Source organism: Mauremys reevesii, linkage group 8 (genome assembly GCF_016161935.1).
Source record: "Mauremys reevesii isolate NIE-2019 linkage group 8, ASM1616193v1, whole genome shotgun sequence".
NCBI lineage: Eukaryota > Metazoa > Chordata > Testudines > Geoemydidae > Mauremys > Mauremys reevesii.
In genome coordinates, this window is record NC_052630.1 from 75,336,939 (window position 1) to 75,364,719 (window position 27,781).

General features: G+C 42.3%; 1 protein-coding gene across 8 annotated transcripts in view; it reads left to right on the forward strand.

The window, feature by feature from the left end:
- BCAR3 (BCAR3 adaptor protein, NSP family member) overlaps positions 1-27,781 on the forward strand; it is a 204,749-nt gene that overhangs the window by 93,514 nt on the left and 83,454 nt on the right. For 6 of the 8 annotated variants that reach the window (XM_039485757.1, XM_039485756.1, XM_039485754.1 and 3 more), the window contains one exon: positions 14,564-14,891. In XM_039485757.1, the coding sequence (XP_039341691.1) occupies positions 14,564-14,891 (328 nt within the window). Of the gene's footprint in view, positions 1-4,883; positions 5,443-5,989; positions 6,236-14,563; positions 14,892-27,781 lie in introns of those variants that run through there. The other 2 variants (XM_039485760.1, XM_039485761.1) reach the window with 2 other exon arrangements.

Below are 27,781 nucleotides of genomic sequence, written 5' to 3' on the forward strand. Positions count from 1 at the left end.
CTAAACATTAAATCCAGGTGCTAGGGCAGAAGCAGCTACCCATGTACCCTCAATGGCAGGAGCTGTGCGTGGTCCCTCGCCCCCCCCCACTTTGGATTAAGGGGTGTGTCTTGGTGTATATTGGGGGTCTTGTCAGGGGGCAGGGAGGGGTTTGATGGGGCGTGGGAGTCCTGGCAGTCTGTCTAAGGGCAGGGGTGTGGATAAGGGTCAGGGCAGTCAGGGGAGAGCTAGGAGGTAGTGCCCTAGGGGAGCAGTTAGGGACAGGGGTCCCAGGAGGGGGCAGTCACGGGACAAGGAGTGGGGGGATGTTGGAGGTTCTGAGGGGGGCAAGAAGTGGGAGGGAGTGGATGTAATTAGTAATTTGATATGTTGAGTGGCACCTTTTTTTATGTGTTCGCTCCCCCTGATGTTAGAACCTGCCTACGCCACTGCCCACAAGAATATAGTATTCTATAGTATTACAACTTTTTTTTATGGAAGGGGCCCCCAAAATTGCTTTGCCCCAGGCCCCCTGAATCCTCTGGTCAGCCCTGACACTATGTGGTCCCACCAGTCTGTGCTTGTTTCCCAGGCCCAAAATCGGAGTTCAATGGCTAGAACCTGCCCCATTACCAGCAGGATCTCCAAAGCGCAGGGGCCCGCAGTTTGACAGCATTCTGTGTCCACGTCCTCATCACTCTCGTCACTGCTCTGCCGTAGCCGCCGCCTCCTCGCCTGGCTTTGCAGGTCCCGGTTCAACATTGACTGCACGAGGATGCACAAGGTGTTTAAAACATCCATGATTGCTGTCTTGAGCTCAGCAGGGTCCATGCTTGCCGTGGAATGGCGTCTGCACAGTTCACCCAAGAAAAAAGACGCGAAACAGTTGGCTGCTGCTGCTTTCATGGAGGGAGGGGTGAGGCTGTACCCAGAAGCACCAGCGGCAATGTTTTTTGCCCCATCAGGCACTGGGATCTCAACCCAGAATTCCAATGGGCGGGGGGAGACTGTGGGAACTATGGGATAGCTATGGAATAGCTACCTACAGTGCAACGCTCAGGAAATCGACGCTAGCCTCGGTACATGGACGCACACCGCTGAATTAATGTGCTTAGTGTGGCCGCGTGCACTCAACTTTATACAATCTGTTTTAAAAAACCGGTTTCTGTAAAATCGGAATAATCCCGTAGTGTAGACATACCCTTAGTCTAGCGCACTTGTTTTAGAGATGCGGTCCTGGGTTGTGATGTTCTGATCAAAAGTTGGACCAAGGTCTGAACTTACCAAAAGTTCAGGAGGAAGGTGGGCAGGACTGAATCAGGTGTCTCAACTCAGGTCCATCTCTAATTTCTTCTTTTATAAAGGCAGTTGTATGGCCAGTAAATACCAGTTGCTTTATTTTGATTTTTAAGCTATTCATCCAACACTAGCAGAAGCCTGACAGAAAAGATATGGCCCTTAGCAGCAAAACCTTCTGGCTGCTGCTATTGTACATTATGCATTGTATTAATAGAATATAGGGTAGAGGCCATGTACATTTCTTTCCAGTGCCAGATCAGACCACTGCTCCATCGACTCTTGTATGTTGCCTCTGGCAGCAACCACTACCTGATGCTTTATCAGAAGGAGAATTTCTCCATAATGCATCTGGCCTATTGTGCAGTAAGGGGAGGGGATCCTTCCAGTGCCTTTTGGAGCCACTCAGTTTACATTTTGAAGATTAGATTTGATGAGTGTTAGATCAGGTTAGGAGCACTACACTGTATGCTGCTAAAATGTAAAGGGAAACCATCAATTTTTAAAAAAATGATACTGTCCATACCCTTTTATTACCTATTACAAACTACACCTCAAGAGAGAAATTGCTTTTCCCCCCAGTCTATTTACTTTGTGCATTTAAGAACACTGTGTATACTCAGTTTCACAGTTTTACCTGTTCTCTGTGTGTGTGTGTGTGTGTGTGTGTTTTCCACAGTGGAAGGGGAGGGGAAGTGTTGTTTTAAACAGGAAAATGTGATTTGTAAAGCTATCACAATTGGCCAGGGGACTGAAGGGTAAGTGTTGTACTTGGTACATTTAACTCATTTTGAGAACTAAACTAGATCCCTTTAATGAAACCTCTGCTGAAGGATCTTTGTTCCCCATAGCTTGTCTGTGGGATAGCTTCTTTAATTTTTGTTCTTTAGGATTTATTTGAAAATTTTACCATAAAATGAGAAAATGAAACTACAGTTTGAAAATAACCTCAGCAGCCTGAGCTGACAAAAAACAAACAAACAAATACCAACAACCCCTACAGACAGAAATTGAGTCTGCTCTTAGAACACTGTGCAGAGGTATAAACTGCACTGAGGTCCTGAAGGTGATTCCCACCTATGTGCTATCTCTCAGCACAGGTACCTGATCTGATCTTAACTCTTCTGTAACCCATTCAGTGCCCTATCTTCCCTTATTTCCAGCTTGGGGGGGCTTGGCTACTCCTTTCCCATCACAAATATTCCTGACCCTCTCCTCTTCTCTGGAGGAATTCTACTCCCCACTCCCATAGCAAAGCCCCCTTTCCTGACTTCCACTCAGCTCTCAGGTTGTCCTGCTATTGTTCTTTCTTCAGAAGAGTACTCAGTCCCAGCCTCCTCCTTTATCTCCCCATCCCTAAAGCACTTGTTCTCAGTTAAAGGTTCTTGATGGGCATAGGCTCCATCTATGCTCCAGATTCAGGTCCATGTTTTATTACTATCTTGACAAGTTTCACTCTGGATTTCATTCTGTTGTGAAGTGATTTAAATGTAACATTTCATCCAATTTTAGATAGGTCTGATTGAAGACAGATAAATACTCAGGATAATGCATAAAAAATAAGCTTAGAGAGAGGTTATTCTGAGTGCCTGGCAGAAATTAAATCCACTATCCAGGGATTTCACGTTCACCACCTATACATTATGGCTAAGGCTATGTTTTAGTCATGGGTATTTTTAGTAAAAGTCCTGGACAGATCACAGGCAGCAAACAAAAATTCATGGCCCATGACCTGTCCATGACTTCTACAATATACCCCTGACTAAATCTTGGAGGGAGTTCTGGATTGTTCTGGATAACTGGAGACAGCACAAAGGATCAGCATCTAACAAAGGAGAAAAAGAGGGATCCAATATGGAATGTGAGCATATCTTTGAAAAAAGTAGCAGTCCCAGAAAGATCTTTCAGGATGATGTGCCTACCTCTGCATGTAAGCAATAATCCTCTGATTAGGTCAGTGATAGATTTGAAGGTGACTGTAATAATTTATGAACACTATATGTTCTGTATGCTTGCCTGGTTGTTATAAGGGGTTTAATGTAATACATTAAGTTAATTCAAGAAGAGGCTGTTTGCACATAGGCAGGAAAATAGTATAATGACTTCACTGAGTTGTCTATCCACCAACACTTAAGGGACAGTGAAAGAGCCATTGGCTTTCAGGTTCCACCTCCAGACACACTGCTGAGCTCAGCTGGTGGGTTTTGGAGAGCAGGACAAAGAAGCTGCAGGAAACTGAGAACAGAAGCTTTTGGCTGGATTTAGAGAGAGGTCCTTAAGGCCAGGGAGAGAAAAAGAAAAGGGAACAGATTGAGATCCAGAGGTTAGGAGTCTGGGGGCCTGACAGACCTGCCTAGGGCCTTAGGTAAGAAAAGCAAGCATGCAGACCCCTTGTTTTAAAAATCCCCTTTATCTTGTTTGCTTTGTTCTGTGGCTAAATAAATAGTAGTTTGGTTTTGGGTCTTCATATGCTCCTGAAGGGAAGAACCACAGATACTGAATCCAGTCAGACCTGCTGGTTAGCATGGTTGATACACAGGGTTCTGTAGTTTAGGTCCTGGTCTGACAGTGGGAGAATTGCATGATTTCATGAGGGGAAAGGTAAAGGCATGTACTCAGAGACCAGAAGGGTGGCTAGCCCTGTAAGTGTGACATTAGCAACAGTCAGGTCTGAACCCAAGACCTCTAGGTTCTAAGCAAAGGCTACAGTCACTTGAGCTAATGCTGGTAGCAGAATGTAGTTAGCACGTGGCTATTCTCTGTGGATCAGCCCCTTCCACTGGGAAATATCTGCCCCAACTGTGACAAAATCTGTGGACCCTGGATCAGCTAAGCTTCATTAGCCACCTGCGGATCCACCAGGGATAACTGGCTATCATTTTATGGAAGACAATCATCCTCAAGCTCCAGGGGATTTCCGACAAGTCACAAAGGAGACAGGCACACTTGGCATGAATGTTACATCTAGAGGTGAGAAGGCAATTCACAGGCAATCCCTGGGGTGGGAGGCATGTGGGCTCATGTACCCTCCACCCCAGATTTTTGGTTGCACCCCCCAAACTCAGACAGGCTGGGTGGCTTGCTGAAGTGAGTCAGGGGTGGAGGTGGCGCTCCCTCCCTGAACCCCACCATATGGGGCTAGTCTGAGCCACCTGGTGTCATCACTCACCCCTAGGGTGGCATGCCCTACAGTTTGAAAACCGCTGTGAGGTGGTCACATGCCTCCCAGAACCTTTACACTGCCCTCCCCCACTGTGAACAGTTACGTGGTGCCCCTGGAAGGCATGTTGCTGTGTTATGAACAGCCTAGCACGGGCAGTGAACAACAGGAGGGGGCTGCAGTGATCAAGGCATGAAATCAGTGATGCAGCAGAGTGAGAGTTAAGATAGTGGTAGCTTCAGGTGATGTTGCAAGGGACACAACATTTCTGCCTACTTGGGGCAGCCTGATCTCTACATCTGTTGCTTTTCTCAGTGTAAATGAGCCCTTGTTAATTCACTGAGGGAAAGAGCTGTTTGTTTATTGCACCCAACACCTGCTGTTTTAATTGGTCACGACCATTTACAGGTAGGTGGGCTTTTGTCTCAGTCAATACACTTTACACTGCAAACTAGTTGCACCCATGACTAGATGTGAGCAAAAATAGCTCCTAATATAATTACATTATCTGGGAGTGAAGTGACAGTAGCCGTCTGGATTGCCCATGAAAGGTTGTATGTGGAAGTGATAAATCATCACTTCAGTGGTATCTTACAGGGAGAAGTTAAAGTTCTCAAATCCATGGAAAAGGGCAACGGGAGGTCACCGCATGTAACTAGCATTTATGTAGGGGGTTCAGCGAGATTCAGCCTGAACAGTCTACCAAGGGGTGTGGCTGGAAAGCAGTAAATCACCGCTTGAGTGCGGGCTTGTGCGTCTCTCAGAACTGTGTCTGCAGCTGCTGAGCTGTTGCACGCAGTATACAGAGCTCTAGGCTGCTCAATTAGAACTTCAAAAGACTAGAAGAATTCTCTTCAATCGACGTGGTTCTGGTTTAGCTGTGAGATCTGACTGAGAGCTGCCAGTGTCTGTCTGTCTGTCTGCCTGCCTGCCTTCCCGAACCGATCTGGCTCCGAAATGAAGGATATGCTGCACTGATCTGAAAGTGTGCGAGGCGCTTCAGAGAGGTAAGTGGCTTCCTATTACTTGTCTAACTTCAGATTATGCAAAGAGACAAGTCACTGAACCAGAAGCCTTTAAAGATTTTACGTCGCTATTTTTCTCTGTATTTTGTTATCCCAGTAATGATACAATGATTCGACCGGGGTGCTTTTAGGAGACTTTAATGTGGAGATCTTTGGTCTATATAATGAACAGCCATTAACTAAATGAAAAGTGTTACCATGGTAATAGTGATGCACTGGAATTTGCCCATAAATATCCCAACTAATTTACTTTGGACTGACGGAGCTGGCGTTTGCACTTGCATATACAGATGATCAGTGCGCTTTGTTAAAAATATGCTGGGTTTGTATGTGTGTGTAAAAATAACATGTATTTGTTCTAATAGTTTGATGTGGTGGTCCTTGTTTACAATGTGTTACCCTGATTACTGCATCAAAGGGGGCTCAGCTGCTTTGGAAATTAATTGAATCGGGCTCAGCTGGAGGTAGAACATTTCGAGGAGACAAACTTTTCAACTAATCTCTTCGAAAGCTAGCAAAGAAAGAGAAGTAGCCTGCCATGTTACTGTGTTGACAACATTGTTCTTTTTCTTGGATGACGAATGAATAGCTGGTTGTATTTGTCTCCCAGGGGGAGGGGAGAAAAGAGAAGAGCTCACATCTGACTCATCTAAACTATTTGGTAGCTCTGAACTAAATCTGGCCTCGATTTTAGGCGTTTAGAGCTTTGCGGCGTGTAGAGATTTCGGAGTTTAGAGATGGGCTCTGTGGAAACTGCTTCAGTACACAAAGATAGGTAAATGATGACTATTATTTTAAAAGTCAAAAGCAGCTGGTGCCTTCAGGCTCGTGTTCCACACAGCAGCCAAAGGAAAGATACAATGTTGAGTGTCAAGTCACAAATGATGAGATCTGTTATTGATTACATAATTTTGCTTTGTTTGAGGAGCACATACTAAGATGCTGCTTCTTGTCCTAATCTTCTGTTACCGTTTTTTACATAAATCCATTAGTAGTACAAGATAGACGAGTTGTATGTTTACTATTGGAAAGAACTCTGAAATAATTCATGTGGATGTGCCTGGTAACTCAGAGAAATCATGGGACTAGAACAGCATGATAACATGCCAAAAACAGAGGTGGTCTTGTCAGTTTGTCTGTCTCTGTCTGCACAGAGGGGAAACAGCATAGGTGGGGGAACTAGGGGTGCTGGCCTGGCACACCCCCTGGCTTAAAGTGGTCTCCATCATCTACAGAGTTTATAGTTTACTCCTGACGCTTTCTGTGCCTAAAAATTATATGCACAATATTTTAAAATTCTGCAAGTTTTATTTGTCAATAAATACATGCAGAGGCTCCAGCATGGCAGTGGGGAGCACAGGCCACTGGCTTGCTGAAGGTGGGGGATCACCCTGCAGCCCCCTCCCCACCCAGGACACAGACTCAGTGGTGAGACCGGACCCGACCCTGACACAGCACAAGGCCTGGACCTGTCCCAGAAAAATCCTGGGGCCTGCCTCTCCGCACCAGGTGCACTAGGGTGTGAGGCAGGCAGGCTCAACCAAACAGGATCCAAGTGTGGGGGGATCTAGGTGTGGGTGAGAGGATTCTGTGTAGGATGATCTGGGTGCAGGCAGCTCTGGGGGGGTCTGGGATGTGTGTAGGGGGATCTGGATGCACAGAATCTTGTTGGGGGGGAGGTTTCAAGGTGCAAGGGTAATGGGACTCTGCAGGGGCTTCCAGGTGAAGGTGGTTGGGGCTCAGTGGGGGGGTCTGAGTGTGGGGGTCTCAGTGGGGGGAATGGGGTTTGGGGTGGGGATCTGGGTGGAGCTCATTGAGGGTCTGGATGTGGGGCTTGGGGTTGTGCTCTTGAGGGTGGGGGTTTGAGTGCAGGGAGCTCAGTGGGGGGTGGTCTGAGTGCAGGGGCGGGGGTCCAGAGGCAGGGGTTTTGGGTGCAGGGGGCTTCAGAAGCAGGGGTTGAGATTCAGTGAGGTGGGGTTTGGATATGGAGGGCTAGGAGGCTTCTGGAAGTACCCGGTGAAGCTTGTCAGGGGTGTCTGGGTATGGTGGGAGGTCCATATGCATGGGGGTTGGGTGGAAAGCGGAGCAGCTCCCTGTACAGTGAACCTTCCCCGGCACAACAGAGGAGAAATGAGGACAGGAAGCAGGGGAGGATACTGAGCTTCCTGAAGCTAGGGGAGGTTTCTGGGGGTGGATTTGACACAGCCCCAGACACTCCTTGCAGGGGAAGAGGAAGCCCTGTCCTGTCCTGCCTTCAGCCCAGCCATGACTAGCAGCTGATCCTGGCTCAGGATAGGAGCCACTGGCTCCTGGGTGTCCCCAGCCTTGTGGTGATTTACCTCTTCACTGGCTGCTCCAGGTGCCTGAAACGATGTACCTGCTCTGCTAGGGAGTAGTGCATGACTGCTCTTGCAGATTCCCTTTGCTGTCAGAAAGTCATTTTTCTGTGGGAAAGCAAAGAGATCTGCAAGGGACATGAACTCTGCACACATGCAGCAGCACAGAATTCCCCCAGGAGTAACAGTTTGGTTCAATGACTCTGAGTACCCCCACTATGCAAATTGTTCCCGCACCCCTGGGAAACAGTGATTTTCATTTAAAGAGTTAGCTGAAAAATACTCTGATTTGACCACTATTTCATTTTCAGGAATGGAGAGAAGGAGGATCCATATCTATCTATCTATCTATATCCCTAGTCAAGGGTGTTTGATTTTGAATGGCAGATCAGCCAATAATGAGCAGTTGCACTGTGTGGGTCTAATTTCATATTACCTTAACAGGGGTATGCAACATTTTCAGGGAATTGTATAGTATGATGAAAGGTCCAAATGATGAGATACTTACTCAGTTTTTACTGAGTCCTAGTAATATGAATAGTTAATGCTTAGCTTTTTTTATATAGCTTTCTTTCTTAATTCATAGATCTCAAGGCATTGTATAGATTGGGAAACTGAGAAACTGGTGAAGTGACATGTCCAAGACAAATAAGAGCATGTCATGGCAGAGCTGGGGGAAAAAACCAAGTCTCCTGATTTAGGGAAATGGAAATCAGTGGGAATTTTTCCTGGTTAATGACTTTGTACAAATTAAAGGCTTGACTTCATTGGATTTGAGGGCACTCAGCATCTTCTGAGAGACGGTCAGATTTTCAGAATCTTTCAGAATGAGCTTCTAAGTAAGGATCTCAGAATTTGGCTGAGAATTTTTTTTAAAATGTTCATCATAGAAACGTTATTATGATTTAGTAGAGGTTTTCTGCTTGACAAAATACATTTTAAATTTTGTAGATTTTGATTTAAAACTATCTTGATCATATTACAATTTAAATGACTAACAATCCCAAAGAACACTTAAAATTGAAATATTAGAAATATTTATGCATACATTCATTTATTTAAAAAAAAAAATTTAGTTTGTGGCCAGTTATAAATCTAATGAAATGATGTGATAAAAAGACTGATCTGAAATGTTTTTTACACACAGTGGGGGATTTGTTCAGTTAAACTTCTCTCAATAGCGAGTTAAAAATCTAGTATGAAATATAAGATGGCTACAGTTTTATTTTAATTTGAAACTGATATTGAGTAAACCCAAGTCATCCTGGTTTATATGCTTTCCACTGACTCAGAATAATGGTTATAAAAAACTGTTCAAATAGGTTGTGAGCTTATCATAATATAGGATAAGGATTAATCAACCCTTTTTTTTTTTTTAAATTGTGAGTACATTTGACCTCTTTTCAGGAGCTGTTTCAAAGCTCTAGTCTGTCTGTAATCTCATGTGTTTGATGCTTGGCAGACTCTGGCTTGTTACTGATAGAGGTTTAGATCCTTTGAACTCTTGCTTGTGCTCTCCCACACTCACCCCCTTTATCATATCAGGTTATGGATTCCCTGAACCTTTGTATTCTTTTCAGTCTTCAGGCCAGTTTGCCATGGAGGCTAGAGTACCAATTAATTTTATAATACCTGTATCAAAGGCGTGGTGTTATGCAGGAATTTTTTAATCCCAGATAATTTTATGCAAGCACCTGTTGGTGCAAGAATAGTTGTTTGATTTTTAACTATTTTCTTGGCTACTTTACAGTAATGCAGAAAAATATGTATTCCCTGATAGGGAGCAAATCAACATGACATCTATCCTTTTTTTTTTTTTAGTTCAAAATAGTTTTCAGCTACTACATCTATCCAAACCACCTGCCAACTTCTGTGGTTTTTCAATCACTTTTTTTTTTTTAAATGTGTGGTTCTTCCCTCTTGATATGAAAAACCACCCACACCAGCAATAGGGAAAACTGAAGGCCTTGATCCTGCCATTGACTCTGCCAATTCAATTTCAGGATCAGGGCTTTGCTGACTATACATTGAAAATGGTGAAAGGGACTATACACAAAGTGCTTGAAAACGTGCAAAGTAAACAAACTGAAATATATATATTTTTCTGTAATCTCTTTCAATTACAATATTCTTAGGGATTACTTGTAATAATAGTACTGTAAGTAAAATGTTTTCAAACAGGGTGTGTGTTTTAAATTGACTGTGTCCCTTTAAGTGTCTCAGAATAGTTTGTTTACTTGAATTGGATATGCACATATTACTCTGCTCCATCCCTCTTAGCTCCATTACTAGAGAGAGCAGTGAGAGACAGGGCTGAGGAAGGAGGTTAGTATCAGTGATGGTACAACCAAACCAAGACAGACATATATCCAAAGAGCCTGATACAAACCCCCTGCTGAAATCAATGGGCATCTTTCTGTATGATGAGCTTTGGAGCAGAACTAGAGTGTGATATGAATCAGTTTTCATAAATATCTAACAATGCACTAATCACTTAGCATTTTGAAAAGAGACAGTTTAAGACCCTGATCCAGAGTCCTTTGAAATAAGTGGAAAGACTCCCATTGACTTCATGGGATTTGAATCAGGCTGTAAATAGGGATTTCACAAATACAAAAGGGGCAGACAGGAGTGAATCTAATTTCTGTGGCCAAATGAGAGGTTTTCTCCTGGGCAGACTGTAGTTACAGTTTTCACCATTAGTTTTATTTTATTGTTCCTTCTCCAAAAGGACCACTTACTCTGTGAAGTAGCCTTCTGTGGGTGTCTGCTTCAGGAAGGCAGATTGAACCATAATGTTGACATTTTTATTCTTAAATCAGAGTCAAGATAGCTTTTTGAATACTCCATCTTAGGTATTTATAGGGCATATATTAGGTTGGTGTCTGAGCAATGAGGTGAATAGAATCTTTCTGTTTTGGAATGCAGTATTGTTTGGTTTTGCCCAGCAGACAGATTCCTTCATCCTGTTTCCAATCCCCCTACAAAATTTCCCAATGCATCCACATTCATTAATGTACATGGTCACTTAAAGACCTCTTGGTCTGTGCTTTCTCTGTTTACAAGGTTATAAAAGGGTGGATGGGTCCCTTCAGAATCCATGAATGGAATCTGGAAAACATCTTGTCTATTAGCTGAGATCTGGATCTGGAGTCTTGATTCTTCTGTAGCTGACTAAGGCCAATTTGCTTCACAGATGGTCAAAAGCTGTCTTTATTCTGCTTATGGGGCTAGGAGGAATTAAGGGAGACAGAAATATTGTACTATAGATGAAAATACAAAATTCCTACCCTAGATTTAGCATTATAGGAGACTGAATCAGTTTTTGTTCTGCCCTAAATAGACGCAAGCTATACCATTTCCCAGGCTTTTACTCTAGTGTGACTGCATGTTAGCAAGCAGCAGTGTCCAGAACTGGGATTCCAGTCCCTTTTGTTCAGCAACCATCTAGTATGATGACCCATTGTGTCAGCTGTTGACTGAAGCTGTTTTGGCAGGCAAAGAGCGTTGTCTAATAATGAGTGCAGTTTTCTAGGACTGCATCTACAGTAAATTCAAGCATTCCTGCTTGGCTCATACACTGAAACAGCTGAAACATTCCAGGATCTCCAGCTGAAAAGGGGCTCATTCTTTGGAGCTTTGACATTCAGTAAAAGGAAAATTTGGCAGATAATTTGGTTATTTGCATTACTGGGTTGTCCTGTTTTATTTATGTTGCTGAATCTTGACTTGCTTTTAGGAGTCCATCAAGGACTAGCAAGTCCTACTTCTGACCCTTGGTGAGGATGCTAGCAGGCATGATTATAGACAAATTGAGTAGACCTATTTTGAGGGGGGGAAATACTGTAATCAACTTTTTATGTATTAAAATTAAAGTATAGTTATATATATTTTGCAAGTGGGGAGATCATTTATCAAATGTGGAAGCAGGATGTTCATGTCTCTCATGTGAGGTCTCAAAACAGCACTTAAATGCACATTTTGTATATCTAAGTGTGAATTTAAATATCTAAATGCTGGATTTGTATATCCCGTCAAGGTGTATGCATCTGAAAACTGGGCTTATGGTATAGCTCAGTTAGGGAGACCAGACAGCAAGTGTGAAAAATCAGGACAGGGGGTGGGGGGTAATAGGATCCCATATAAGAAAAAGACCCCAAAATCGGGACTGTCCCTATAAAACTGGGACATCTGGTCACCCTAAGCTCAGTGGTTCTCAAACTTTTGTACTGGTGACCCCTTTCACATAGCAAGCCTCTGAGTGTGACCCCCCCCTTAAATATATAAAGTGTTTTTAATTTATAACACCATTATAAATGCTGGAGGCAAAGCGGAGTTTGGGGTAAAGGCTGACAGCTCGTGACCCCCCATGTAAGACCCTCACGACCCCCTGAGGGGTCCCGACCCCCAGTTTGAGAAACCCTAGTATAGCTGATGTGGGGGTGGAGGTGCTTTAAAATGTGCTGTAGCAAATTTGTGGTTTAATACCTGGAAAAGTAAACCTGATGAGCCTTTCTTGTTTCACTGAAAGTTTGTCAGATTATTTTAGAAATCAATATCAGGTGGAAGTGGGTGGTCCTCTTTCTCTAGATATTGCTACATAGAAAGTAGTCTGAAGTCTATGGTTACTGTGTGTATATCACAGATTTTGTTGGTAGCCAAAACTATAGCTGAAGTTATATTGCAACTTCTATTATATCCACTTGTTTTTGCATGCTTGTAACTTTTGAGGCTAAAACTTCATATGCTTTGTCTCAGCCCAGAGATGAATTTACTAGCAAGTTTGAGGAAAATCCCTCATATGTTTGAGTTAAGGAGAGTGAGGAAAGTACATTTATTATAATATAATGAGACTGATTAGTGCAAAAGTATTAAGATTTTTTATGAAGATGGTAAGTACCATAATTAGGTACAAAATCAGAGCCAATTCTAAAAATTGGCTCATTATGGGCAAGTTAGGCTGGAACTTCCAAACTCCTGTAAATATGGGGTTTGAGTGCCTAACTCATTAAGGTCCCAGCCTCAATCTTAGTGTGAGTTTTGAGAACCTTCACTTTTTTAATTTCTTGACTTTGATTAGGAATAGTTAACTTTTATGCCTCAATATTATGTTTAGTATATGGGACAATGGAGTTATACCAGCTGGGAATCTGGCCCTGGATCTATATCAGGCATTTTCTGTTTTGGCTCTACCTATGAATCAATTATGTTGGCATGGGTAATCACAAATGCAAAGCAGCCTGTACAACACAGTTAAATTTTGAATGAACATGCAATATTTTTGATGCCACCAAGTAGAAATGACTTCCCCAAACCACATTCCGAATGAAGGTATAAACAATAGGAGGGTCTGAGATTAAGGGGTCACATCAAGGGACCGCATTATAATCTTTCAGAAAGACCTCTTGAAACTTTTTTTTAAAATAATAATAATAATAAATCCATTTTAGTTGACTACAGCTACAAGAGCCCAATTTCCCATAAACATTACACCACATGCAAGGGCAATTCTACAGAGCCTCTGCACATGGAACTTTTCACTTTTACATTATAAGTGATGTCATCAAGGCCCTACCATAAATACCTTGCTCTAATTACAGATAGTTTATTTAAAACAAAAAAAAAGTGTGAGGGAGTTTTTGTCAAGTCGCCAACACATTTGTGGAGGCCATGGCTAGATTCTCAGCAGCATAAGAGGCCTTTGTGGTGCAGCTAATGTGGGGGGGAGGGTGTAAAGGTAGTTTTATGAGCTGAACCTTGACATAACTGAGATCAGCTTCAGTGTTGCTCCAAATTATGCCTGGCTACAATAACCCTCAAAGACCCCCCAGCACTCTGACAACGTTCTAGTGTTGGAGCGGGAAGTGGATGGAGTGGGAGCCAGTGTAGCCGTCACTACTGGACCTGTGGATTCCCCTAAACCAGAGGCATCCCTTGATAGTCACTTAATGCTACTTTATATTTGTGGAGTGGCAGAAAGCAGCCATATCAGGGGCCAAAATCTGACCCTGTGAATTTACACCAAGTGCTGTGATTTTGTTCATGTTTGCAGAGGTATTTCAGAGACACCTCTCTGTTGTAGGCCAGGGTACAATAGACCAAATTCACCTCTAATGTAAAGTGTGCATCCCCCTTATACCAGCAGCGAATTTGACTCAGTTGGCCTGTGTATCCTACAGAAAAGAATTCCAGTAATCTATTGTCCTTATCTTTTGGATAAAATCCTTTGGCTTACAAGCTATTAAAAATATTTGCCCCAGTTCTCTAGTATGCTTATTACTTAACCAGGTCTGCCCACTACTGAGTTTAGACTTGCAATCTTTTAAACTGAGCCTTGGTCTGTACATTGTTGTGGTTTTTTCCTGACTATTTAGTTTCAGTTAATGATTCCAGACTGATGTTTGACCTTTCAAATGGAATGGTTTCTAAGAACTCGGGGTAAAACAACAGATAAGAAGATAAACCTTGTAGGTAATAGCAGATTATGGCCCAGATCCTGCAAACGCTTGCAGATGTGCTTAAGTCACTTATTTTAATGGGGCTATTCACATGCATAAAGGTTAAGCACATTTGTATAATAATCTGCAGGACTGGGACCTATGAGATTAGGTTATAATTTAGTGTATATTTGAAAAGCATATATTGTCTGCCTTCTAATACAAGAAGTGTGATGTCAATAAAGACAACTGCTAACAGTGTTATTTAATTTCATTTAAAACGGCCGCACTTGTGAGTAATGAACGCTGTGGGCAATTTTTATTTTTCAGAGCTGAGAATGATAGCTGCTGGAAAACTTGCAAGTCTCCCCAGAAACATGCAGGTGAACCATCAGTTCTCACTGGCTTCTTCTATGGATCTTTTGAGCAGCAAACCTCCTCTGGCTGAGCATCGCTTCGACTCCTATCAAGATGTTTCTATCCATGGCACTCTCCCAAGGAAGAAAAAGGGGGCCGTTCCCATTAGATCTTGTGATATGTTTAGCCATATGGGAACCCTGCCATTCTCCAGAACACATAGGCAGCAGTCACCTTTGATTCAAGATGTCATAGAGGAGTATCCCCTGCAAGACAGGAAGAGTGAGAAACTCCACTTCAGGTACCTTCTTAAATTTAACCCAGATGTTTGTTTTGTAAGAGCTGTACAGTATTTGTCTAGAACTCCTGTCCTCTACTTATAAGGCTACACTGGCATGGCTGAGCCAACATGGTGCTGGCGCTGGTTCTGCCGCTGGTTGTTCTTCCAATTCCGGTCCTGGGACTGGATGTACTATTGCTGCTGTAGTTGTTGGCATGGGATCCGGTTCCACCACCTCTGTCTGGGTCTCTGGTAACACAGACGGGGTCCTGGTGGATGGCTCTGGAACAGGGATGGGAGTGCCTGCTCATTTGGCCTGGCTGCGGGTGACCACTCCCCCGCTCTTGGCCAGCTGCACATGGTTGGCCAAGTCTTCCCCCAGTAGCATGGGGATGGAATAATTGTCATAGACAGCAAAAGTCCACTGTCCTGACCAGCCTTTGTACTGGACAGGCAATTCAGCTGTAGGTAAGGTTACAGATTTTGACATGAATGGAGAAATTGTGATTTTGACCTCTGGGTTGATGAATTTCGGGTCCACTAAGGACTGGTGGATAACTGACACGCTCGCTGCGGTGTCTCTCCACGCAGTAATCTTCTTCCCGCCCACTCTCAAGGTTTCCCTGCGGTTCGGGGGTATTTGAGAGATATCTGGGCCTAGGGATCCTTGGTGGGATGCTGGGGTAATGGACTGTACTCGATTTGGGTTCTTGGGGCATTTGGCCTTTATATGTCCCAGTTCATTACATTTAAAACATCGCCCAGCTGACGGGTCACTGGTCCGAGGTGGATTACTGGAGACTGGTAAGGTAGAAGAATAGGTAGTTTGCGGCTGTCCTTGGGTTGTGGGTGTGGGCTTGATTGGCCCTTGATGGTAGGGTTTAGTGTCGGTGTGTACCCTGTGGGATTCGCTCCCCTTGACAGTAGCTTTCGTGGTTTCTGCCACTGCCATCCATTTGGCTCCAATCTCCCCTGCCTAGTGAGAGTTTTTGGTTTTCCATCTTGTATGTAGCGTCTAATGTTCTCAGGAACACCATCCAAGAATTGCTCCATCAGTATCAGGAGGTTTAGTTCGTCCATGGTGTTAACATTGGCTCCTGACCACCAGGAAAAATACTGCTTTTCAAGATAGTAGGCGTGTTTTGGAAATGACACCTCTGGTTTCCATTTCTGGGCTCTGAAACGCTGACAGGCGTGATCAGGGGTTATGCCCATTCTGTATCTAGCCTTGGTTAGGAACAGTTTATAGTCGTTCATTTTGTCCTTAGGCATTTCAGCTGCCACCTGTGATAAGTCTCCGCAGAGCTGTGACCTCAGCTCTACCATGTACTGGTTTTCAGGGATGCTGTACCCAATGCAGGCCCTTTCAAAGTTTTCTAAGAAGGCCTCAACATCATCACTTGTCCTGTAGGTGGAAAATTTCTTGGGATGGGGAACAGTGGCTGGAGAAGGGTTGTTGGGTTGGGCTGGAACAGGTGGAGTAGTCCTTGCTATTTCCAGGTCTTTGTCTTTTAACTCCATTTGTCTCCTGTGCTCAGCCTCTTTGGCTAGTTGGTCCGCCTGTTTGGCTTCCATCTGTCTCTTGTGGTTAGCTTCCTCCCTCTCCTTTTCTGCCTTAACTAGGTCTATTTGCAACCTAGCAAGTTCCAGTTTGTCAACTGTATCATTGCCACTCATGTTTGTGCCTTCTGGTGCTGGCCACACCCCTCTGCAGTCAGGGAATGTACTGTGTTGCTTGTTTCAGTTCCTAACCCTGTCTATCATCGACTAAACAAAGAGAAATCAAATCTTTTGTTTTGCAAATTGTGTTCTGCGGGAGTGACTGTTCACAGCCACTGACTGTGCTTTTGACCGAGAAAGAAAAAAAAATTTTCCCCCTCCACCCAAGAGCAAGACAAACTGGTTTAACCAGTGTCTCTCGCCCTTGCTAAGTAGCTCTCAGTATGGGGTCTCCTGTAACAAAGCCTTGCCAGAAAACCCTCATTCCCTCCAGCCAACGTAGCTGAAAATTCCTTCTAACCCTGAAAAACTGCTTTAAACCCCCTTTGGTAGAAAAGCCTTGCCTCTGTATGGCTCTCAGGTTCGTCACCGCTGCCAACCATGTCATAGGTCTCACCCCCACTTAGAGCTGTTGGGTTCCAATATGGGGACCTGCATGGACTCCCCTAAACTAAAATCTTAGGTTAGATCTGGTAAAAGCTGCCACCACCCAATAATGTACGTGTATTGGGACACAGTCCTTCCCCAAAATCCTTGGGGATCCCAAGAGCCCCAAATCCACGGAGTTCTTACACCCAGGAGAAATAAACCATTCCCCCCTGCTTCCTCCCCCCTCCCTTTTCCTAGGAGAGATACCGGGATCCAACTACAGAGGGATGCCGTCGTCCTCCCTCCTGCCCTTTCCCTGAGAATTCACCCAAGGAAAGATCAACCAAGTCCTTAACAGAAAAGATTTATTAAAGAATAAAAAGGAAAGTAACTGTCTCTGTAATACCAAGATGGAACAATACACAGGGTCTAAACTTATTAATCTCTGGAGAGAATTCCCCCTCCCTTCTTTCTCAGTAAAAGCAATAACAGTACAGAATTAAAGAAATTCTATAGCAAAACACAGAATTGCAAATACAGAAATAAAAGTATAAGAATACTAGTTCCTTGCTAATACTCACTAGCTTGAATAGAAGAATTTATTGCAGAAACCTGGGAGGACTTGATTAAGATGTCTGGACTCCCTTAACTCCCAAGAGAGACTCTCTAACACAAAGAACAGAAAAAAAACTTCCCTCCACAGAAATTTGAAAATCTCTTGTCCCTGATTGGTCCTCTGGTCAGGTGTTCACAGGTACTGCTTGTTAACCCTTTACAGGTAGAAAAAAAAACCTTAACCCTTAACTGTTTATGACAGTCTAGAACTCCTGTCCTCTACTTATAAGGCTACACTGGCATGGCTGAGCCAACATGGGCATGACCATGAGTCGGTGCTCAACTTGAGTCAGCCCTTAGTGAGATGGCCCTGTGTCACAAGCCAGGTTTTAGGTCAGCTTCTGTGTAATTATTATGCAAAAAATGAAATCCGATGCATTTTGCTAATTATAAGGGAATTTTTTGCATCTTATTCCGTAGATTAAAATGGAAAAAAAGTCTTAGGTGGTGGTTTTAAGTTTTAAATATTCTAAATTTTAATAATTTTTGTTGCTTTGTTCCTGTAGATTCAGAAATCTCTCTTGTGTGGTGGAAGGCAGGTCTAACTAGCTGTCCCAGTAAAGATCAAAATATTCTGGCCAAAATTTTCAGATGTCGGTACCTAAACTTAGACACCTAAATAAAAGCTCGATCCAATTCCAGCTGAAGTTTTTGGGAGCACTACTGGAAGCCTCAGTCACTTACAGTAATGAGTGAAGTCTAAGAACCTGTATCAGATAGTGTTCACTGAAGTTAATAGAATGATTATCAGTCCCTAAATGTCCTGATTTTCAGAGATGCTGATCCTTCAATGGCTCTGGACATCCTCCTCATCCCATTTTGTGGGATATCTACTTAGGTTTGCCCAGATGTTGCACTCAAAGGGTGAAATCTTAGCTCCATTGAAGTCGGTGGTAAAACTCTCACTGACTTCAATAGTGATACTGTTATTTAGTAAGTGATAGAGAAGAAGAATTGGGGTGCAAAGTTGTAAAAACACAGTCACTGAGCATAGGCAAAGTATTCTTGACAATCCCAAAAGAATGTCAAGATTGTCTCAGATGGGTGCCAGAGTCAGGAAAATGGAACAAACTTGAGTATAACACAGTGGATTAATAAGGTACAAAGAATATGAGATACCATTTTGCTGCTTGGATGTCAGAATCGGCATGGTTAAGAAAAGTAGCTGAATGGAACTTCTACATTGGGATTTAGTTATACTGTAAAAATGTATTTACCAATCAGATTTCATCACACAACCTTTGATTAAAGGAGGGAAATTATATGAGCTCTGTTCTTGTGGCAGATCAGATCAGCCTTCTCCTTTTAAGAGTGAAGTTTACTGAATCTATTGTTAACAGTGCTTGAGGACAAGCTGAAAGGTTGTTCAAGAACAGTTTTGTTTCTTTCTACCCTCCAACAAATCAGTCTGGGTAAAAGGTTCAGAGCACATAATATTCCTCTCCCTATGGTTTATAGGGCAGTGGTCATGAGGTGTAATTGCTTCCTGCTTGTTTGGGCTTGCTTGTGAACCTATTGAACTCCTTTTAATTACTTTGTGATCAGAAAGTGCATGCACCCAGAGATGTTATCAAAAGAAGAATGTGATGTCATGCACTGTTGCTTTCTCACAATCTTCCTTCACATAACAATTACTTTAAAAGAACAGTTTACAAGAGATGTACCTTCTCTCTTTGAAAGAATAGGGCCTCCAAATTACATATATTTATACTTGTACTATTAGGAATATTGCTGTAGTCTCAGCAAGAACAAAAGTGTCGAGAGGGGAAGGACAAGCCTCACTCAGAACGAGAACATGATGCTACTCAAATAATAAGGGATGTTGTTAGAACAGTCGGCTAATAGTACTTTTGTACTGCTGTGTAGGAGAGCTGGTTGGTCTCCCAGTCACCTTGCTAGATTAGTCAGAGATGTATGGTAGTAGCTCTTGACTAACGTTTACAGTGCTGGCAACTGATGTTAGAACTGAAGTCACTGTCCACTCAGACCATGAGTAAGTGTTTAAAAGAGCTGTGAGATCCATAAGTAAATATATATATGATGGCAGACATATGGGGCCAGATTCTTTCCCCCTTGCTTATATTGAATGTGAACATACTCTGCCAGTAGTTTCCTTTTTATTTTTTTTAGGAAAGCTAGAAATTGCCATATTCTGCCATCCTCCTTGGTGTCTCATATTGTGAATCTGCACCTTTGTTCAATAACTAAAAAATAAGATTGTACATTTAGACACAAATACAGAGCACACTTATGATTTGCCTGTGGTGAGCTTTTGTCATAATCAGCAGGGGTCACATTCTGATGCTCTCACTGATGTTGAGCATGTTGAAATCAATGGGACTGTTGGTATAGTGAGGAGGCTTTACTCAGCATGAGTAAGGATACATGTCTAAGCTCACTGGCACCGAGCACTCCTACAGTTTGATAAGACAGATAAATATCTCTCTTGTATTGCTGATTTCTGTGTAGAATCTCATGGTGAATGAGAGTCAGAGATCAGTTCCTCAGAGTAGGAGCTGCATTGCGAGCAAGTGTATCTGAGGCAATCACTAGGACAGCTCAGTTTGAGTAGTTACGAGAACTCCAACACAGCACTGAATAAATTCTTTTGTGTCCTGTTTGTTCTTTTTTTAATATAGTGTTCTACTTTCACTTAAACTTCATCTGGAAGCATTATTAAAATTGGGAGAATCCTTGTTCACCTCCATCGCTCTGTTGACATAACAATAGAGCAGGGTTCTAATGCTTAGCATTGTAGTTGCTATGAACTGAGGTTAGAGGATCCTAGATATTGAATTGTGATTCAGAATGTCAAGGTTGCAGGCTCAATTATTGTGCTTTTGGGATAGATTTAAAAAAACCAAAACATTTATTGAGACTTTATATAACCATACACTCTTCCAAGAGTTTAAAGTTTTCACGGTTTTATTCTTAACACAATGGTGACCATACACAGGGATCAGTTGAAACTGCTAAGGAAAGAAACAGGATACAGTAAAGAGAAGAAAAAATATAGGTGTCTAGACTGTACAATACTCTTGTGCAACTATGAGCATTAATTTATATTTGTCCCTTATGTAAATTGGTTTTTATTTCAAAAAATTCCTCTCATATCTCCTAATACTTTGTCAAGTCATCTTTCAATATCGGTTGGGGGAGGGGAAGCTGTTTTTTCCAGGCATTGATTTAAAACAAGTAATTCACATATGACACCATTAATACATATTTAAAATATACAATCTACCTTGGGTAAAGTGAAATGTAGTTTTAATATCTATTGTGTAATGTACTTTAATTATATGAAACACCTTGTTATCCAAATAGGGACATTTCCCTGGGAACCGTAAGAGCACCCCAATGCCATAAGGCAAAGGGCTCCGTGGTATCTAGCAATGAGCCTCAACTCTCCTGATGAGCTCAGTGTAACCCAACTTGATAGTGTCATAATCTATATCTAAAAGGTTTCCTGTAAGGTATAATATACAAATTGGTAACATGCTCATAATTAATCATAGAATCATAGAATCTCAGGGTTGGAAGGGACCTCAGGAGGTCATCTAGTCCAACCCCCTGCTCAAAGCAGGACCAAACCCAACTAAATCATCCCAGCCAGGGCTTTGTCAAGCCTGACCTTAAAAACCTCTAAGGAAGGAGATTCCACTACCTCCCTAGGTAACCCATTCCAGTTCTTCACCACCCTACTAGTGAAAAAGTTTTTCCTAATATCCAACCTAAACCTCCCCCTCTGCAACTTGAGAGCATTACTCCTTGTTCTGTCATCTTCTACCACTGAGAACAGTCTAGATCCATCCTCTTTGGAACCCCCTTTCAGGTAGTTGAAAGCAGCTATCAAATCCCCCCTCATTCTTCTCTTCTGCAGACTAAACAATCCCAGTTCCCTCAGCCTCTCCTCATAAGTCATGTGCTCCAGCCCCCTAATCATTTTTGTTGCCCTCCGCTGGACTCTCTCCAATTTATCCACATCCTTCTTGTAGTGTGGGGCCCAAAACTGGACACAGTACTCCAAATGAGGCCTCACCAGTGCTGAGTAGAGGGGAATGATCACATCCCTCGATATTACCGTGTGGTGTATGTATGGGTGATATAGAATATAAATTGAGCAAAGAGGCAATAGAAATACATTTACAGAAAAGGTAAACAAAGCCATCAAACTACTGAGTGGGGGAGACAGACACTTAACTATCACAATGGGAGGCAGGGAGACACTGCAAAAATTAACATGGTGTCAGCTTCCTGGTGGACAGGGCTGGCCCACAACACTTTGGCACCTGAGGCGAGGAGCTCAAATGATGCCCCCATAGCCCCCTCGCTTGGGCCAAAACTTTGAAAGGTCTCAATTCTACCTTCTTCCAGTTTTACTCCTCTCATGGTACTGCTCTGCTGCCTACCCCAATAAAGGAGAACTAACAACTTAAAATGCTTTGTTCAAAAATTTTAAGTAATACTTAACTTTCAAATGTCTGAACAGCAAATGTAACTTTTCTTGTCTGCATAGTAAACACTGACATTTTTATCTGTTTGAATAATCAAAGTGGTGCTTTCCCTGCCTTCTTGGTTACAAAGATTTGAATTGCTTCCTGAAGATCCACAGTCTGGGTCAGCTCATGCTCTATTGAGATGGTTGCTTACAAAGCCAACCAGCCTCACCTGTGTCATTGTGGAAAATAGATGTGTTTTTATTAACTTCAGCTTGGAGAAGCTGTGTTCTCCACTGGCAACTGTTACAGGAAGTGTTAGAAGTGTGCTAAGAGCAGTAAAAGCATTTGGAAAGAGTGTGGTCATCTTATTTGTGCACATATATTCCAGAACAGCCTTTGGAGTTCATCCTGCTGAAATGTATCTTGGAAGGGCTTTCAGTTCATCACCTAAATCACTCGCATCAATATCACGCATGACATCATGTGTCAACACTGTTTCTAGTGCCCTGCATTGCTGGTGTAGGTCTTCAGGTACAGTGAGGAGTTTTGGAATATCATACAACATCCCAAATATACTGCTGTGTTCCTTGAGCTGCATGAAAAGTTCTTCAACTGACTGTATAGCACAATCTAGCACCTGGTTAAAGAATTCAACTTTGAATTGTTGTTTGGGGTCTCTTATGGGATTAGCCCGTGCCTCGTAATCAAAATGTCGTCGTCTTTGGTGACTCTTGTATTCTTGAATGGGTGGGAAAATAGCTTCAGTGTGAAGTTCCTCTGCCAGTTTCTGTGCACTCTTCAGGACGTTTTGAAATCCCTCATCTGACGGGTAGGACTGTAGGTAGGACTTTGCTTTGTCCAGTTGTTCCATTGCTCCAGATATATCAAGGTCAACACCGTGGAGTCTCTTGCTTACAACATTTATTTCGGACAGTATGTCATGCCACAACACTAATGTCATGCCACACAGAAATTTGAAGATATGTATGTTTCTGGTGATTCCATTTCCCTCTGCCACTGTTCTCCCACAAACAGTTCCTGTCATAGCATTATCCTCCATAATGACAACTATGGCATCATCCATCTTCCCAGTTTGGTGTTTGATAGACTTTTCGCCTCCACTCAACTTTCCCATCATGTGGCACTCTGTGGTTTCAGTGTCAAAGAGGATGTTCCCAGATGTTGCTTCAAAATTTGCCATCAATGAGTTGATGCAGAGAAAAATACATAGATGCCTTTGAATTACATTAAAAAATAAAGCTGATGCTGCATCACTGACCACCACGTTCAATGAATGAGAATTGCACGGGACAAAAAAAGCTTGAGGGTTTAACTCTCGGATCCATGTATGTACTCCTCTGTTCTTTCCTCTCCTGTTGGCACGATTATCATAGCCCTGACCTCTCACGTTAGCTATCATAATTCCTGTATCTTCCAACTTTTTAAGAAGCACATTTGTCATACCAGCTCCTGTAGTATCATCAATGTCAATAAATTCTAGAAAATGCTCTGTGACAGTCACCATTGCAGGGACATTTTCACTAGGTTCTGTTATAAAATGCACCATTAAAGTCATTTTGTTTCGTGTGGCTGATGTCAGGTGTGCAGTCCAGAATAACACAGTAGTATCTTGCTGACTTCAGATCTGCCACAATCTTCTGTTTGACTTTTGTTGCCAGTAACTGTATGATCTCATTTTGAATTGTTTTTCCAAGGTAGTGGTGTGTGTACGTTTCTTGGGTGGTGACTCTTCTTAGATGCTCCTGGAGTACTGCATCAAACTCAGCCATCAGCTCCATGATTTTAAGGAAGTTTTCATTGTTTGACACATACAGCTGATCTGAAGTGCCATGCAGTGCAAAGTTTTGGGTAGCAAGCATTCTCACAATGGCAATGAGCCTTTTCAGAACATTTTGCCAGTAAAGAGACTCTGATGCAATCGTCTCTTGATGCTGATCATATGGTGGCCTTTAAGCTTAGTCTCATCTCAAGCTCTTTCCATCTATGGAATGCTCTCTGGTGATTTGCTTCTTTCTTATGGCATGCCAGATTTCTAGCCAGATTTTTGCAGTCGTTTGTTCCTGTAGAACCCAATGTGTCTGGAACATTAGATTGGAAGAGGTTTTTGCAACAAAAACAGCATGCAGCATTCTGGGTTTTTGAGTACATAAGCCATGGCCTCTCCACTTTGTCACCATTGGGGATTTCACGCCAGAAATGTGTTGGATGGAAACTTCTATTTTAATTGTCTTTGGGGAACATGAAGTCTTTCACTTGCTCTGGCCCATGCAGTACAAGGAAGTCCCTCAGGCTACTGCTCAAGTGGGTCCACAGTCCTGGATCATCTAGACTTAAGGAACTAAACTCAGCAGCAGCTGTTTCTTGCGCCTCCACCACACTCTTCTCTGATCTACACTTTTCAGGAATGTGCACGGTTACATGCATTTGAGATGGAGATATGGATGCTGCAGTAGCTGCCAGGTCACCTGCACCCTGACTAACTTGGAAGATCAGGCATCTTCTCACCACTCTCATCCTCACATTTGTGTCTATGTATCTCAGGAGAGCTCCTTCCTGTGTAGATAGAAATGCTTCCTTTGCTTTCTTTCTTTTTCTGAATGCTGCCCCAGCAGGGCATTTTCTTCTTTCACTCATGACTGCTGTTCTGTGCCAGCTATAGTGGCTCTCAACACTCAGTTGAAAGGGACAAATACACAGGCTGATAGCAGGGGAAGATGTCTAATGCTACAGGAATAGGGTGCATTAGACAAATAGGGAATAAAATATGATCCATAAACAAATTACTTTGGTGGTTACATGGATGTATATTGTCTTTGTCCTCCCATGCTAGCGTGGGAGATGCCAGAAATTGCACAAAACCTAACACATAAGAAATTAATCAGTTGACTCATACTGGTAAAGTTTGTCCCTTTATTTTATGGTCTAGTCTTCACTGCTAAAAGGGATGTATTTTTTTCCCCATAGGGTAACTAACACATTAAAGACAAGGATTTACAGTAAGGTAAATTAGGTGAGGTCACCCCTCACCCCCTGCAGGGGACTTGTTCTGAGGTCACTAGTTTGCCTTGCTATAAAGCTAAAGTGCCTTGGCTTCACTAGGTTAGCTACAGCAAGATAAAAAATGCAACTCCTTTGAGCCGTGAAGACAAGACCTGAATCTGATTCTGTGGAACACCAGTGGAGGGAATTGAACAATTCTTGCCTGTAGTCATATTGGATATTGTAGAATCTTCACTCACAATCACCTGCATCCATTGGTTGGCTCTTACATACCCTTTTGTGCGTGTCACTTGACAGAGCTCTTGAAATCTGCTGGCTATCAAGATGGAACCCTGCTTCTGCAGGAAAAACTGCAGTGTTTCTTGAATGTTGTCAAGTAAATATAAAGATTTCCCTTGACGCCAGGTCCACGGATCTTGTTAATTAAATAAAAACATTCTGCAAATTAATCAAACACTGGAATTACTCAAAAGTATTTCCTTGTAATGAGACTTGCTCATTCTGGGTTGCTTTCTTTGGCTGACATCCGAAAACCCACCACTTTCTACATCCTTTTATTTAGTTTCGGGTTGGATTTTTGTGAATGTCTAGTCTTCTGCATGACTTGAGATCAGCCCAGATTCTTTCCCCACACCTTTTGGTGAACTGTGTATTTCCAGAACACCACCGGAGAGAATAGTAATATGAAGTACTTAATTTAGCTGCTCTGATATTATGAGAGGTGAGTGTGAAGAGTCACGAACATTTTTCTAGTGAAGTCAGAAGTTTCCTGTTGTAAACTGATTGGGGTTTTTTTCTGGTTTTCTGCCAAACCAAATATCTGCACAAATGTAGATTTTATACAGATGCTAAAAAGCAAGTTCCTTCAAAGCTTTGTTTACTTTTTAATGTATCAAATGTGCCTAATTATTAAACACCTCAGACCACATGTTCACATTTTTTAAAAAATCTACACAATTTTTTGAAAGAATAGGCTTACCACAAAAGCAACCAAACCCCCAGTCAAGCAAAAGTCTGAGGGGCATGGTATATGACCCATCTCTTTTCTAACAGTACAAATGGGGGCACTGTTGGCCAGCAAAGGAAGCAAATAACAGAGGTCACCTATTTTTTGATTATTATGATTGCCATTGACTGTGTCAATGAAGTTGGAAGCTAGTCTTCCAATGCTGGAGGTCATGCAATTTCGCCCTTGCTCTCTCTCACAGCAAGATATCCTTCATAAACATGTTACATCTAAAAATAATGCAAACTAGTATTATCATTGCACATAAGAATGTTGCCTGTTAATGGTCCCACCCCTTCTGTGCAAAGCTGGTGGTGAAGGCAACTGTTGAAGACATTTGCATAGTTCATTGCCCTGGATCCTAAGCTGAGGAGAGAGGTTCATTAGGAAAGATTTCAGTTGGCTGTCAGTAGCAGCCCCATAATAACTGCCAGACCCTTATAGACAAATATGATTTCAATGTAAGAGCTAAGATGTGAGCATTCTCAGCTGTTCTTTCACAGGAGAGGCACAGGCATTTCTGAAGATAATCCAAGAAAGCATAACAGATAAGAACTTGATTTTTGCAAAGTGTCAGAAAGGAACAACAACTTTCCAATTCTGAGGCCACCCTCTCACTGAAAAAAGAACGTTCTTTTTGCTGATACAGACTAAAACGGCTATCGCTATGAAACCTATCCTCTCACTGGTGTTTCCAAAGGCAGAGATAATGGAATACACCACTTCTTTATATTGCTAGGTATATGGTGGCACCTGGACTACTCAATTTTTCTATATGTTCTTATAACTGCAGTACCTTGAAAATAAGAGCATTTAAAGAAAAAATAAAGCTCTATAGTCAGTTGATAGCATAATGAGAAAAATGGATGCTCAATTCCAATTACCAGTAATGAGTTACATTTTTAATAGCCAAGTAGAGAATGTCATTTCAACTCAGTCTATCCCATTCTAAACAAGTATGTGGATTATTTTTTCCAGAATTGATGATGGATTTTCTTGTTAGAGTTATGTGAATTGCTGCAGCGTTACTGTACAGGGGTTCATGCCAACGTTTTTCTTTTGTTTCAATCTGTGTTGAGAGCTGATTCCCTGAGTGGGGTTTGTTCAATCTGAAACAAAGTGTTTGGCCCTCAGATAAAGGGATAGGGCGCTTAGGCTTAGGTATTTCTGAGATCAATAGAAAAATTCAGCATGAACTTCATTTGAAACTGATGGGTTTCATAGCAAAACTATCATACAGAATTTCATATAGTTTTGATTTGAAACTATAAACTGGTCCAGGGGCCTGAAATTGGACCCAGATTTTATAGAAGCTTCATGATCCTTTCAAGGAACCTGGGTCAAATGTTAAGATTGTAACAAACTCTAAACCAGGCAAGATTTAGCATGAAGAAGTAACTTTTATGACCATGGCCTGTAATACATATGCACATTAATGTCTCTGTGAGTTGTTTTATATGGGCAGAATTCTTACCAGACTTCCTTTACCAAAGATAAATGACAAGTGTGTCATGTGGAGCTTAGTATTTGGTGGCATGAAAGAAGAGCTGCTTTCCCCCAATCCTAAGAACATACATAAATATAATGGAACCATTTTGTTTGAATGCCTTGTAGTATTTTAGCACATAAGAGGTTGGTCACATATTTGCATTACATTGTTTTCATGCTCAGGCCTAGCCTCTCCTAGGAAGTGCTGACACTTAGCAGCTGCTAGTAAGAAAAACTGTGCATTAATTTGTGCG